General features: G+C 42.5%; 1 protein-coding gene across 2 annotated transcripts in view; it reads left to right on the top strand.

Annotated features, from left to right (window-relative positions):
- Nucleotides 1–6,281: 6,281 nt before the first annotated feature.
- LOC124146447 (N-alpha-acetyltransferase 20-like) overlaps nt 6,282–12,665 on the top strand; it is a 29,416-nt gene continuing 23,032 nt past the window's right edge. The window contains exons 1-5 of one of the 2 annotated variants that reach the window (XM_048403900.1): nt 6,282–6,435; nt 6,778–6,802; nt 9,538–9,628; nt 10,138–10,267; nt 10,747–10,840. In XM_048403900.1, the coding sequence (XP_048259857.1) occupies nt 6,383–6,435; nt 6,778–6,802; nt 9,538–9,628; nt 10,138–10,267; nt 10,747–10,840 (393 nt within the window). In that variant the 5' untranslated portion in view covers nt 6,282–6,382. Of the gene's footprint in view, nt 6,436–6,777; nt 6,803–9,537; nt 9,629–10,137; nt 10,268–10,746; nt 10,884–12,665 lie in introns of both variants that reach the window. The other variant, XM_046516735.2, reaches the window with a different exon arrangement.

Genomic DNA, 12,665 nt, shown 5'->3' on the forward strand with positions numbered 1-12,665 from the left:
AAGGGTGTGTGGAATGCACTCGTCCTTGTAAGGGTAAAATACGCGTTTAAACTCACCATTTAAATGATGATGACATTACTTTTTAGATGTATAATTGGTATCAGTGAGTGAGTGAATTTAGTTTTACGCCCCACTCGGCTTTATTCCAGCTCTAGGACGGTGGTCTGTCAATAAACGAGCTTGGACCAGACAATCCAGTGATCAACAGCATGAGCAGCGATCTGTGCAACTAGGAACCGACGGCACGTGTCATCCGAGTCGGCGAGACTGACCAACCGATCCCCGTCAGTCGCCGATAAGCATGGGTTACTGAAGCTCCATTCTATAACCCGGGACCTTCACGGGTGTAGTATGACGAAGACTATATACTCATATGCCAAAAAACTGAGAAAAAACAAACAAACAATTCATTCGTAGCATTTATTGATTCGAGTCAATCGGTTCCATACAAAGCCGTGATATACGAATGGACAATAGTATTCACTCTGGAACATTATTTAGTCACTCATATACACATGCTGCTGCTGCTGCTCGAAGGCCCTATTGTTTAAACAGCGAGTCCACGTTTTGAAACACATTTCGCACTGTTGAATGTTTCCTTTTCTACGCTGTTTTAAGGTTGAATGGTTGTCTATAGTCTATGCTTTATCCATTGCTTGTAACGATTTCCGTCCAGGAGGTCCCAGTTTCACCATTCCTCTCACGTAGAGGGAAATTCGGCGTTTCTTATCGTTCAAACGCCTCAGTTTACGAGGTGTTTTCAAAATATGAATCAAACTAGACGCGTGGCGTTGACTCGGCATTCTCTTCTGACTGTTAGACTGATATAGTAGTGATGGGTATTTATGCCTAATCGTTCTGCTCACGGTCATCATCCTCCTCCTCGTCATCACCGTCGTTATCCTCTGCAACGCTATCAGATTCAGTCTCACTTTCTATTTCCGGCATATCCATCAAAGGCAGGATCTCTTTCATCTTGGGTTTTAGGAGGAGTTTGATTTTATTTTTGAGAACGGATTGTTCCGTGGAAGGATTCATGTCTCCCAGGTTGTATAGCATGTTTTGAAACAGAGGTGCCTCTTTAAAGTACGTGGTATATTCCATCGCATAGTTGAGAGTACTACGCACTAGATCCTCCCACCTCAGTTTCAATCTTCTCTCAATCCATTCTTGCGTTCGTCCCTGTCGCTTGTACTGTTTTTTCTGCAGTTTCATCTTGACATGAAACGTATCGTACACCTGCTTCCAGATGCGTTGTAAGCCTACATTTTGCCACTCCTCGGCTTCCATATTAGTGAATGTTGACTTCCCACGTGGAGGTTTGACGGCAAGACCACTGCCTTTCTGGGAAGAGGCTAGGTCGTCAAAGTCACTGTCATCGTCATCACTCTCGAGCCTGGCACGCTTTCTCTTAGGTTGAAGGCTATTGGCCGGACACCAGTGTTTGATATGTCGCTGTAGATCGTGCATGTTATCTATCAGCACCCCGCAATCTGCGCAAGCCGTGGCCATAGTCAATGATGTCTCACTACTCGTGTCTGAATCGGTTTCAATTGGCGTGAGCTGATGTTGGGGCAATCTCTCTTCTTGTGTCAGAGGACGATCCAGAGATTCTGTTGTAGTCAACTTCTCCCTACGCAGATCAGGTTCAGACTGTGCTGTTGTTCTCCTGTTTTCCTCATTTATGAGGTTAACATGCAGTCGATCCTTATCTTTGGTGGTAGGTTTTAGATCGATGGTGAGTTGTCCATAGGGTGTTTCAGTAACCTTTTCATACATAGCCATAAAGTGATCCATATGTTCGGGGAAAATTCTACGAGCGAAGAGTTTGATTTGCTGTTTATCTATGGGGGAATGAAACAGGGTCACATAATGCGCATTCAAAGCAATGTCTCTCGATTCCTTACCCCTCGGAAACAGATTTTGTATCAAGAGAAAGATCAATACATTCTTGTGATGTGAGGTTTGAGTAAACAACCGCGAAATACGCTTGTCGTGCTTTGTTTCGGCCAGGAAATCATCCAGGACCAACACGTTCTGTTGACGAGCATCAAAGTAATCCTCGTCCAAGATATCGTAGGGAATTCCTTTGACAAAGGTCAGCTGAGGCAGCTGCTCACCGAGGTCCTTATATAATGGCTGCCATTGAGTATAACACCAAACGATGCGGGTAGGTTGGGGTTGGATCAGGCCATGCCGGAGAACATGAGAGGTAAACACAGACTTTCCACAACCACTGGGTCCCACAACGAGCGCATTTGAGGGAATCAGGAACTTGAATTGTTCTCGAAGATCAGATATGCATGGTAAGTGAGGCAGCCACGAGTGGACTTGCGATGGCGGCGGCGGCGGCGGCGGCGGCGGCGGATGGGCTTGTAACGGCGGGTTGGCTTGACGCAGCGGCGGCGGTGGGTGGACTTGCGGCGGCGGCGGCGTTAGCGGGTGGGCTTGTAATGGCGGGTGGATTTGCGGCGGCGGCGGCGGTAGCGGATGGGCTTGCGGCGGCGGCGTTAGCGGGTGGGCTTGTAATGGCCAATGGACTTGCGGCGGCGGGTGGGCTTGTAACGGCGGCGGCGGTATGCTATGTTTATTTCTCCTGTGTCGTAACATGACATCTCTCCTTGAAAACATTTTTTCACAGTCCGGACAGGTGGCAACCCCCATGGTGATCCAATACGGTGTGCGATTAGAGGGTATGAAGCTTTCTTTTATACCCTTGACTCCTCTGTTGACGCTTCAAGGCAGCAAGTGCCCGTTCCACCACAGCCTTCACCTCCGACACATGTTGTATTTTTACGGGTTGGGGTGTTGTCTTCGATCCCTGTTTGGTTGTCATCGTTTTCATTTTAGGTGTTACCTGTCTCTTCTTTATCTTCAGCGTCGACTTCTTGGCTGCTTGTGGTTTCTTTCTCTGTTGTGATTTTCTCAACGTAGTCTTCCTAAATATATCTCTAGGGTCAAGTCTAATCTCTGATGCTTTCTTCATGTTCTTCACGTCCAATCCGTTTGCTGGCGAGAGTAAAACTGTTTGTCGGGCTACACTACTGTAGAGTTTATACTGTCTTACACGTGCAGGGATTCTTGGAAGACACTCTTTTCTTCACAGCACACTTGTGAGTATGTTAAAAAAGCGATCATATTAGTATATAGTCTTCGTCATACTACACCCGTGAAGGTCCCGGGTTATAAAAATCGACCTTCAGTAACCCATGCTTATCGGCGACTGACGGGGATCGGTTGGTCCGACTCGGATGACACGTGCCGTCGGTTCCTAGTTGCACAGATCGCTGCTCATGCTGTTGATCACTGGATTGTCTGGTCCAAGCTCGTTTATTGACAGACCACCGTCCTAGAGCTGGAATAAAGCCGAGTGGGGCGTAAAACTAAATTCACTCACTCACTGATACCAATTATACATCTAAAAAGTAATGTCATCATCATTTAAATGGTGAGTTTAAACGCGTATTTTACCCTTACAAGGACGAGTGCATTCCACACACCCTTCCTGTGTCATACATTCGTGTTCGGATATAGGTACAACATCTTCACGCACATACTTTTCCTACATCATTCAAATGTATTAAATACCGGATACGTTTAATAGACACCAACGAAAGAAAAGTTTAATGAGGGGGGAATACCCATATATATCCTCTCTGAAATAACTCCCTTTTAAAATAACAAATGTACAACACATCTTCCCTAACGTATCATAAATACGGGACACTGCTCACACAATTTATGAATGGGAAGCTTCAGGCGAGGCTGGTATGTTGACATTAATTGTAAGGCCGGGGTATGTTGACATTGTTATGGGCGGTCGGTGGCTTAGTCTCTCTGCTATACATTAGCTATGAATAAACCTATATTTCCAATAAAACATTTTCCTCGTGAAACATTTTTCCATGATAAACTCTGTTCTCTCTTCGAATTAAGGGTGAGTATTGTAAACATGAAAATGTCCTATAGATTGCTTCCATCACTTTCCCAACAAACCTAGCTTCGTGCCGTCACACTGCTACATGTACTTATCAGTTTTCTATCTATTTTCAAAATAGCACGTTCTGAAGTAAAACTGTGCACATCATGTTACACGGTTAAAACTCAAACCGCACGGTTTATTTGTCATCGCGTTAAATGGAAACGCTAGCGTTGAAACATCAACTATGCAAGTCGGGACAGGGCTGAACGCCTTCTATACAAATATGTGGTCACGTGATTTGTCAAGCGCGCTCAATTCAAACTGGGCTGACGGGTACGGTCTGTCTATTCAAGGCAGCACGCTATACATTTAGCCCTATTCATAACCTTTTACTTTTGTTTTCTTACGAATTTTTTTCTGCCTTATAAACACACACACCTTTCATTCCCCCACACCTGTGACGCGCTGTTGATGCATGAGTCATCCTATCCGATCACGTGACTTGGATCAACCAATCACCTTCGCATCCGCCTGGATCAACCGGATCAACCAAAATGGCCTTCTGCGGACCCGTTCTATACTACTTATGTGTAACCCTGAAGATAAAAGAAATTCTAATTTGCACGTGGTACCTTCAGAATCAGGAATGTGAGTGAGTGAGTTAATGCTTTACGTCACATCGGCAATATTTCAGCCATATCGTGACGAGAGAATCAGGAATGATAATTTGACACATTTCAGATTAAATATTAATTATTTAAAAGTAGAAACAATCATACATGTATTATGAAAACAAAACAAGTTTTGTTTGCTTGTTTGTTGTTAAACGCCACACTCAGCAATATGACGGCGGTCTGTAAATAATCGTGTCTGGACCAGACAATCCAGTGATTGACATCATGAGCATCGATCCACGCAATTGGGATAGGATGACGTACATTAACCAAGTCAGCGAGATTGACCACCCGATCCCGTTAGTCGCCTCTTACGACAAACAAAGTCGCCTTTTGCGACAAGAATGGGTTGTTGAAGACCTATTCTACCCCGGATCTTCACACGTCTACCTTAACATGGGTAAATTCACATTAAACGTGTATAACTGTTTTGCACAATATTGCAAAATGAATGACTGCAATCTACATATCGGATTTTTATAGGAAGTTCTTTTTTTGTTATAAGGATGTTTTGAATGATTTAGAACTGAAGCATAGGAAAATGTACGTATAAATCTGTAAATAATCGAGTCTGGACCAGACAATCAGTGATTGACATCATGAGCATCGATCCACCCATTTGGGATACGATGACATGCATCAACCAAGTCAGTAAGACAAGGATAGTGACCGTTTACGGCAAGCATGGGTTGCTACAAAACAAGTAATGTGCTTTCACAATGTTCAATGACTTCCTGAAACATTTGTTATTGTTATCAAGGAACATTATTAGGAGTATGAAGTTGACACAATCATAGTCGTATAGGTGATACTGCTGACATTTATATATCCACAGTGGTGAAGTTATAAATATTTTTTCATAATTGATCTTTTCATAGTAATAGCAATATTGTTGTAATATTTTATAATGAAGTAGATCAGTGGAGACATGCAGATATTGTTAAAATCGAAACCCACGTAATTTTAAACCATGAACCATACTTCTCTATTAGAGTTACCTCCCTAAAGCTTATATGTTTACTCCTGTACTGTTCACACTGTCCAAAAGTGCTAATCTCCCGCTACTCGGAAGCTGGGTCAACGTTTCCCGCATAGCAATAAGCTGTAGGTCTGTCCCCATTTCAGCTCGACAGACATTTCGCTAGAGGGAAATGGGTCAACGTTTCACCGCAGCGAAATGCTGTGTGATCATGATGGGTAAATAGTTCGGATACAGCTATACTGGTACTCGGCCCTTAACCTCCTAGCGGCAGCAGGCGAGGAGCGCAAGCGCTCTAGAGCAGATAAACAAGTCTAGGACAGAGCATTCCTCCTTTGTACACCAACATGTTTAGTGTCATAATCTACATTTAGAAATGTTAATAATTATTATACGCATGTCATTAGTTCTTTAAAAAGTTTGTTTACATCTTTCTATCTTTCTCAAAACCAAATAAAGCGCGGCACCTGACGCCGTTCGATATGGTTTCATGTGTATGTTTCTCTTTCCGTGTAGTTCCTCGTGACCGCAGAACCCAGCGAATTTCCTGACGAAGCGCCTGACTAGCAAGTAGACAGGCTCCCAGTCAAGGAAGCGACAATCGCTTATATCATTCCAAAAGAAGAGTTATCGCCCCTCAGGAGTAAAGCATCCAAGCTCCTTCCCAGCGCGTGACACCTTCGTTACACTCTCTGTATAGAGAGCTGCCCGAACAGACTATCGCTGTGAGGAGCTTGGTAAAGCATGGACTGAAACGGGGACCCTGTAAGGGTGTCAACAAGGCGTTTTACGCTTTCAGCGACAAACATGACGACAATAAGACCGTTTACCTGTGACGATCTGTTCAGATTTAATAATGTGTAAGTAAAGTGTTTTGTGGATTTGCGAAAATAGCTTTCTTGTTAGTCGATATGCGTTGTAAATTGTATGACGATGATTCTCATACAGCCTAGCCGAGGGCCGCGATGGGGTCCCACAGTCAAGACATGGCCCTTGTAGTCCTACGTAACGGCCCGGCATATAGATCTAGGGTCATGTCTTGACTGTCGGAACCTTTCAATATTCACAGAAATATCGATGAAAATGTGTCTTTATCGTATTTGAACCTCAAAGTGTCGTAAAAACAAAATGAGACACGAAAAACAATGTTATTATCAAAATAAAAGCAACAATGCAAAATAATTATTTAATTTTATTTGCAGGAATTTGGATCCACTCACAGAAACAGTATCCTTACATTTTCTTTGTTCGGATTTGAAAATGTTTTAAGTCATGTGTATTCCATGAAAGTAGTATCAGACTTTTGATACAATTACACTTGTCATGCTTGTAGGATGCTTAAACATGTTAAAAGGACAGTACATTGATCGTCCTGAAGCATTGTCTGTAAACAATAGCCGATAACCCAAGAGAGCCTTATTCCGAGAGAAGCTTCTGCTCTGGTGACCACACCATGGTTGTAGGCTTATCGTGTGACCAGTCTTTTCTCTTGTTTCTAAACAAACACTCCTATTTTGAAATAAAATGCAAGCCTTTTGGTGCATATATGGATATACTACTGCAACTGCGACAGTGATGTGCATGACAATACAGCTTTACACATGAAAGTGACAGCATCGCAAGCTCTCCGTGATCTTCAATGACAGCACATGGAGGAAAAATATGCAAATGGAAATAGGATATTCACGTCTTAGGATATTTTCTCAATGAAATATTTCATGACGTTTATCTAAATGTGTACTCGGACAAAATGAAACAGATAAAAAAGATTTGACAATGTGACAGAGTTACTAGGCTGGCCGCAAGGAAATCTGGGTAGGAGAGTGATTGGCTTCATACAAGCAAGGCACATATATATTGTGATCTAGGCTTTGATAAACACTGTCTTCTAATCTAATCAAAATGGCAGTTCTATTACTTTTGGGGGTTTAGTCCCATCTTGGATTTGAACCCACACACTCAGCGGGAGGCTCCTAGTCCTGGGATGAGGGATCTAAGCCACTCAGCAACCGAGTCTTCCACAAAAACTGGAAGTCTGACAACTGGTAGTCTAGGTCACATACCTTGTGTACGCCCCCGAGAAGTGGGTGCCTCACTCTAAGAGTGTGGGTTCGCCTCAACCCCCCAAAGTACGAGAATTTGTACTTTACTAAGATAGTATTATCCCAATATAACATTTTTTACATTTGACCACTTTATTGGAATTGTGTATTCATAGCTTCAGGCCAGGGGAGCCGTGCTAATTTACACTTGTCAGATGGGTACACAAAGTACGTGATCTAGACTACCAGTTGTCAGACTTTCATTTTTTGTGGAAGCCTTGGTGGCTGAGTGGGTTAGATCGCTGCCTTTGTGTGCTGGCGATAAGGTGCCTCAGTCTGAGAGTGTCGGATCGAATTCCTGATGAGGCTCAACTCAAAAGTACTAGAATTTGTATTTAACTAAGAAAGTGAGTGAGTGAGTTTGATTTTACGCTGCTTTTAGCAATATTCCAGCAATGTCACAGCGGGGAACACCAGAAATGGGCTCACACATTGTACCCTTAACTAAGAAAGTGTTATCCCAAATATAACTAATGTTAAAAAAGATCTGATCTGCATAATTTTTTAAATGAGTGAATCGTGAACAATGGCGAAACATGAGCTAGTCATTGATTCAAGCAGATTTTCCTTGGAGATGTTGGCGAGGTCAAAGACAGTAAAAGAGTAAAACAGACAGTAAAATAATAAAACCATTTTGGGTCACAAAGTGGCTCATAGTTGTATTTAAGAACAATGTCAAGTGGAAAGTCATGTGAACATGCACGAATATGTTAGGACAACATTTCAAAGTTTTTCATACATTTTAAGTTTGCCAGTTGGTAAAGAAGATCCTTTCCTAAATGATAATGTGGCAACCAAATCAATATAAGGATCTATCCCGAGACAATAATCCAAATAGTGGAAACCACTAAAGGCAATTTTTGTCTTGGATAGATTTGAATGGTATTTTATTAGTTGTACCCGATGTAAGCTGATACTGAGGGCAGGGGGGAATAGGGTTGTCAGACAGACAGTTTATTCAGTAAGAAGGCCATAGGCCCATAATACAGACAATGGTTGATTGCATGAACCACGCATGCCAAGGAAGTAATCGATTTCAGTTTCTCTTAGCCACTGGACTTTATATAGATATAAACATGTATTATATACAACATCAAAGTTTTCTGATGAAATAATTTCAGTAAATACATATTCAGTATTCAGGAATAGGGTGGTTGTCTTTATGAACTAGGTTCCAGATTGTTTCCAGACAAAGGCCTGGTCACATGCACACTGGACGTGCCACTCATACGACAACTTATATTAAACATAGATGGATAATTATATAAAAAAGAAAAGTACAAGTCTGTAAGTGAAAATATGTAAAGCTATTCTTTTTTTCTTCCTGAAATGAAGGAATGATTGTTGACTTGTCACTTTTAGATATTAAATGTCAATACCAGTCTCGATTATCCAACAAAACAGATTCCATTTGGCGTAAAAGGTAAAATAGTGGTGGAGGTTATTTGAATGGATAACTGAAAAAGTCATGACATAGCAGCTACCGTATTCGACGTAATAAGCGCCCAGGGCGCTCTCAAAATTGGAAATAGGGGGCTCTTATTAGAATATTATTTTGGAGAAAAAAAAACAGTGTTGAAAGATAAATTTCGTGGTTTATGTTGACAGCCTCAAATGTTTATGTACGACAGATATATTTTTCCAGAATTTAATTGCCCATGATTAAGGGTGCATATAATACACGAGTGCGTATTATACGTGAAAAAATAAGTCTTGTGTACATTGATCAATCAGAAGGGGTGCCAATTGGGATTGTTCACTCGCCAATATGTTAGCAAATATCGCAGTGGGCGCTTATTAGAGCGGGGCGCTTATTACGTTGAATACAGTATTCCATGTTGTTTCCTTACACTGTCCCAGTATGGCTTGCCCTTCTACATGCAGTACCTGGCTCACTGGCCGGAGTACTTCCAGATCGCAGAGTCCCCCAGCGGCGAGATCATGGGATATAGTAAGTATTGGCACAAAAATATTTCCGGAAGTGGCATTAAATACTGACAACAATACTGTGGTGCAACTCAGGGGAAAAATTATTTTAGTTTGTTGTTAAAGGCCACACTAGGCAATAGTCCAGCTATATGACACTGGTCCTGTAAATAGTCAAGTCTTGACCAGACAATCCAGTGATTGACATCATGAGTATCAATCTACGCATTTGGGATGAGATGACATGCATCAACCAAGTCAGTGAGTCTACTCCCGTTGGTCGCTTCTTGTGACAAGAAAAAGATGATGAAAAAGGTGTAGGGTTGTGATCTCCAGATAATGAAACCGAAATGTTTAAATAAATATAGATGTTGTTGACTTGTTTGAGATTTTACAAGCGCTTCGTTAAGTTTCTGCTTTTTCTGTTGATTGCTGATTAACACAATGGCATAAATTCACACAGTTTTTGCACTAAGTTATGTAGTGCCCTGTAGTGACAGGGCAGTCATCTTTAATCAGTGTGTACACTTTCAGTCATGGGGAAATCGGAAGGAACTGGCGACCTGTGGCATGGTCATGTGACAGCCTTGACGGTTGCCCCGGTTTTCCGGAGACTGGGTCTGGCAGCAAAGCTCATGAACATACTGGAAGAAATCTCAGAGAAGTAAGTTCCATCTGAAGCAGAATGTCCATGTTTGATTAAACCCGGTTTTACAGTCCTTCAAAACGGGTGGCCCAGTCGTCTAAGGCGCCACGATTCGCTGTGCAGAGTTGCGTCCCCTGGGCACGCCAGAAACCTATGATTGTGGGTTCAAATCCCGGTTCACCTTGATTATGTTTCTTGGTTTGTCAGCACCATACCCGTGCTCGTGGGTTTCAACGAAGTGGTAAACGTCTGAGACATCATGTCTGCATCACTTCGGGCTTTCCTCCCACATTAAGCTGACAAGCCGTGATATAACTGGAATACTGTTAAAAGCAGCGATAAACCCGACTCACTCACTCACTCAGTCCTTCAACAGTGAGAGAAACATTGTGTCCGCCGTCTCATCAGTTTCATCACTAGTGCAGTTGGTAATATATTGAGGACAAGTATCTGAAGTTTGTGCTGTACATTAATGCATCAATGTGATTATCTTGCAGGAAACATTGTTTTTTCGTGGACCTGTTTGTGAGGGTATCTAACAAGGTTGCCGTGGCAATGTATGAGAAACTAGGATACAGTGTGTACAGGAGGGTGCTAGAGTACTACTCAGGGGAGGTGGACGAAGATGCTTTTGGTGAGTAGTCTTTTCTTTTGAGGAAGATTTTTTTACCATGATTCTTTGATAAGTGTGACACACTCAAGGACTTTCCTCAAGACCAGAGCCGCCTCCGTGGTCTTGTGGTAGAGCGTCCACCCGGAGAGCGGAAGGTCTGGGGTTCGATCCCCGGCCGCGTCATACCAAAAGACGTTAAAAGATGGTACTTGTTGTTACCCTGTCTGGCGCTCGGCATTAAGGGGCTAAAACAAGGACTGGTCGGCTCGGAGTCAGTATACTGTGTCCGAGTGGGGTATTCATGTTAAACTGCGGCATGGTATCTCAGTGAGCTAGCACTATAAATCGGCATCAGTCCGGACTAGTACAAGCAGCAACAAACACACACACACACACACACACACGTGCATGCACGTCACTATATAAGTGCAATAATCTTGGACGCAATGTTAAACCCAATTTCACCTTATCTTACCTCAAGACCAGATAAAAGTTGTAGTCAAAGGGAGGTAACCCTTCAAAGCTCCATTCCACCTAGAGTATTCTGAGGGAGTACAAGCACCAGTATAGTTGTTATGACCAGAGGAATCTTATGTGTTCTGATTAACTATATTACTATATGTCTTTTTTACTTCAAACACCCCTCTGTGCATGTAAATACAGCAGGAATCAAATGCAAGCACACAATAAATCCTGAAGAAAGACCCCCAAAAGTATGCACTTTTTTCATATCTGTTGTGTCATTTATCTATGAAAAAATCAATGCAGTCAGGAATTACACATGGTCCTGTGTACAGCACACAGGTCACAAATCAGGGGAAGTTAAGCAATGTTGGTTGTAGGGAGTCTTTAAATGGGTGAGGGGCTTGGCTCCTGAGAGTTTCTAGGGCTTTGGTCCTTCCCCACATTGAATGACTTGTAGCACATGTGGTGTCTCGTTGGCAGGGGACTTTGTTCAAAATGTGCCTCTGTCCACCCAGCAGTGAATGGGTACCTGGTAGGATGGTAATGTGACTGTTAACCTTCTAGCACCTCACAGTCACCTTGGGTTCTATACTCCCAAGGGAGCTGAGAATGTAAAATCGAGTGCTCACTGATCCATTGACCAGGGTAATAATAGTGTAGTGCAATCAGCATCCACTTGGTGAATTGAATCTGGTGTATTATAAATGCACTTATTATTATTATTATTACTAAAACCACCCCAATGAATTTGTCAAACTCATGTTTATTCTTAGATTACCTGTGAACATCGGGGCAATCCCTGCATGGTTATCTTTGGTGATCCAGTTTTGACATTAGCAAATGATTAGGCAATCTCATTAAAATCAGATCTTCTTTCTCGCTATTGCTAAACAAAGATCTGAGGACATACCATTACGGGTCACGTCAGAAGGACCTTCCATCCGACCAATCAAGGCGTTGCTTACCAGATCATGAAAGTGACAGTCGGAATGTGTTTTCTAATAAATGCAACCTCGAAAATGTTAACATGGGGTATTCCGAACGACAGTTACGGCCTGATGACTGGTTCCGTCAAAATCATCGTCTATCTCTCGCTTCCACGGGATAAATATTTGAACGGAAGAGGCGTTGCATGGTACGTGGGAAGCACTGCCATACAATCTCAACCGTATATTAGACATTCCGGAATGTTCGTTTGTTCAGTTTTCAAAATTTTAATCGGGACTGTGTCAACATATTTTTCAAGCATAGTCTGACATGGATGTCGCCAGGTTGAAACAGGTGCCGTAAAGCTCGAGAAAGCTGCTTTCTAATTGGCTGATGTCGACTTCTTGTTGG

This window comes from Haliotis rufescens, unplaced genomic scaffold, assembly GCF_023055435.1.
Source record: "Haliotis rufescens isolate VD_foot unplaced genomic scaffold, xgHalRufe1.0.p SCAF_3, whole genome shotgun sequence".
NCBI lineage: Eukaryota > Metazoa > Mollusca > Gastropoda > Lepetellida > Haliotidae > Haliotis > Haliotis rufescens.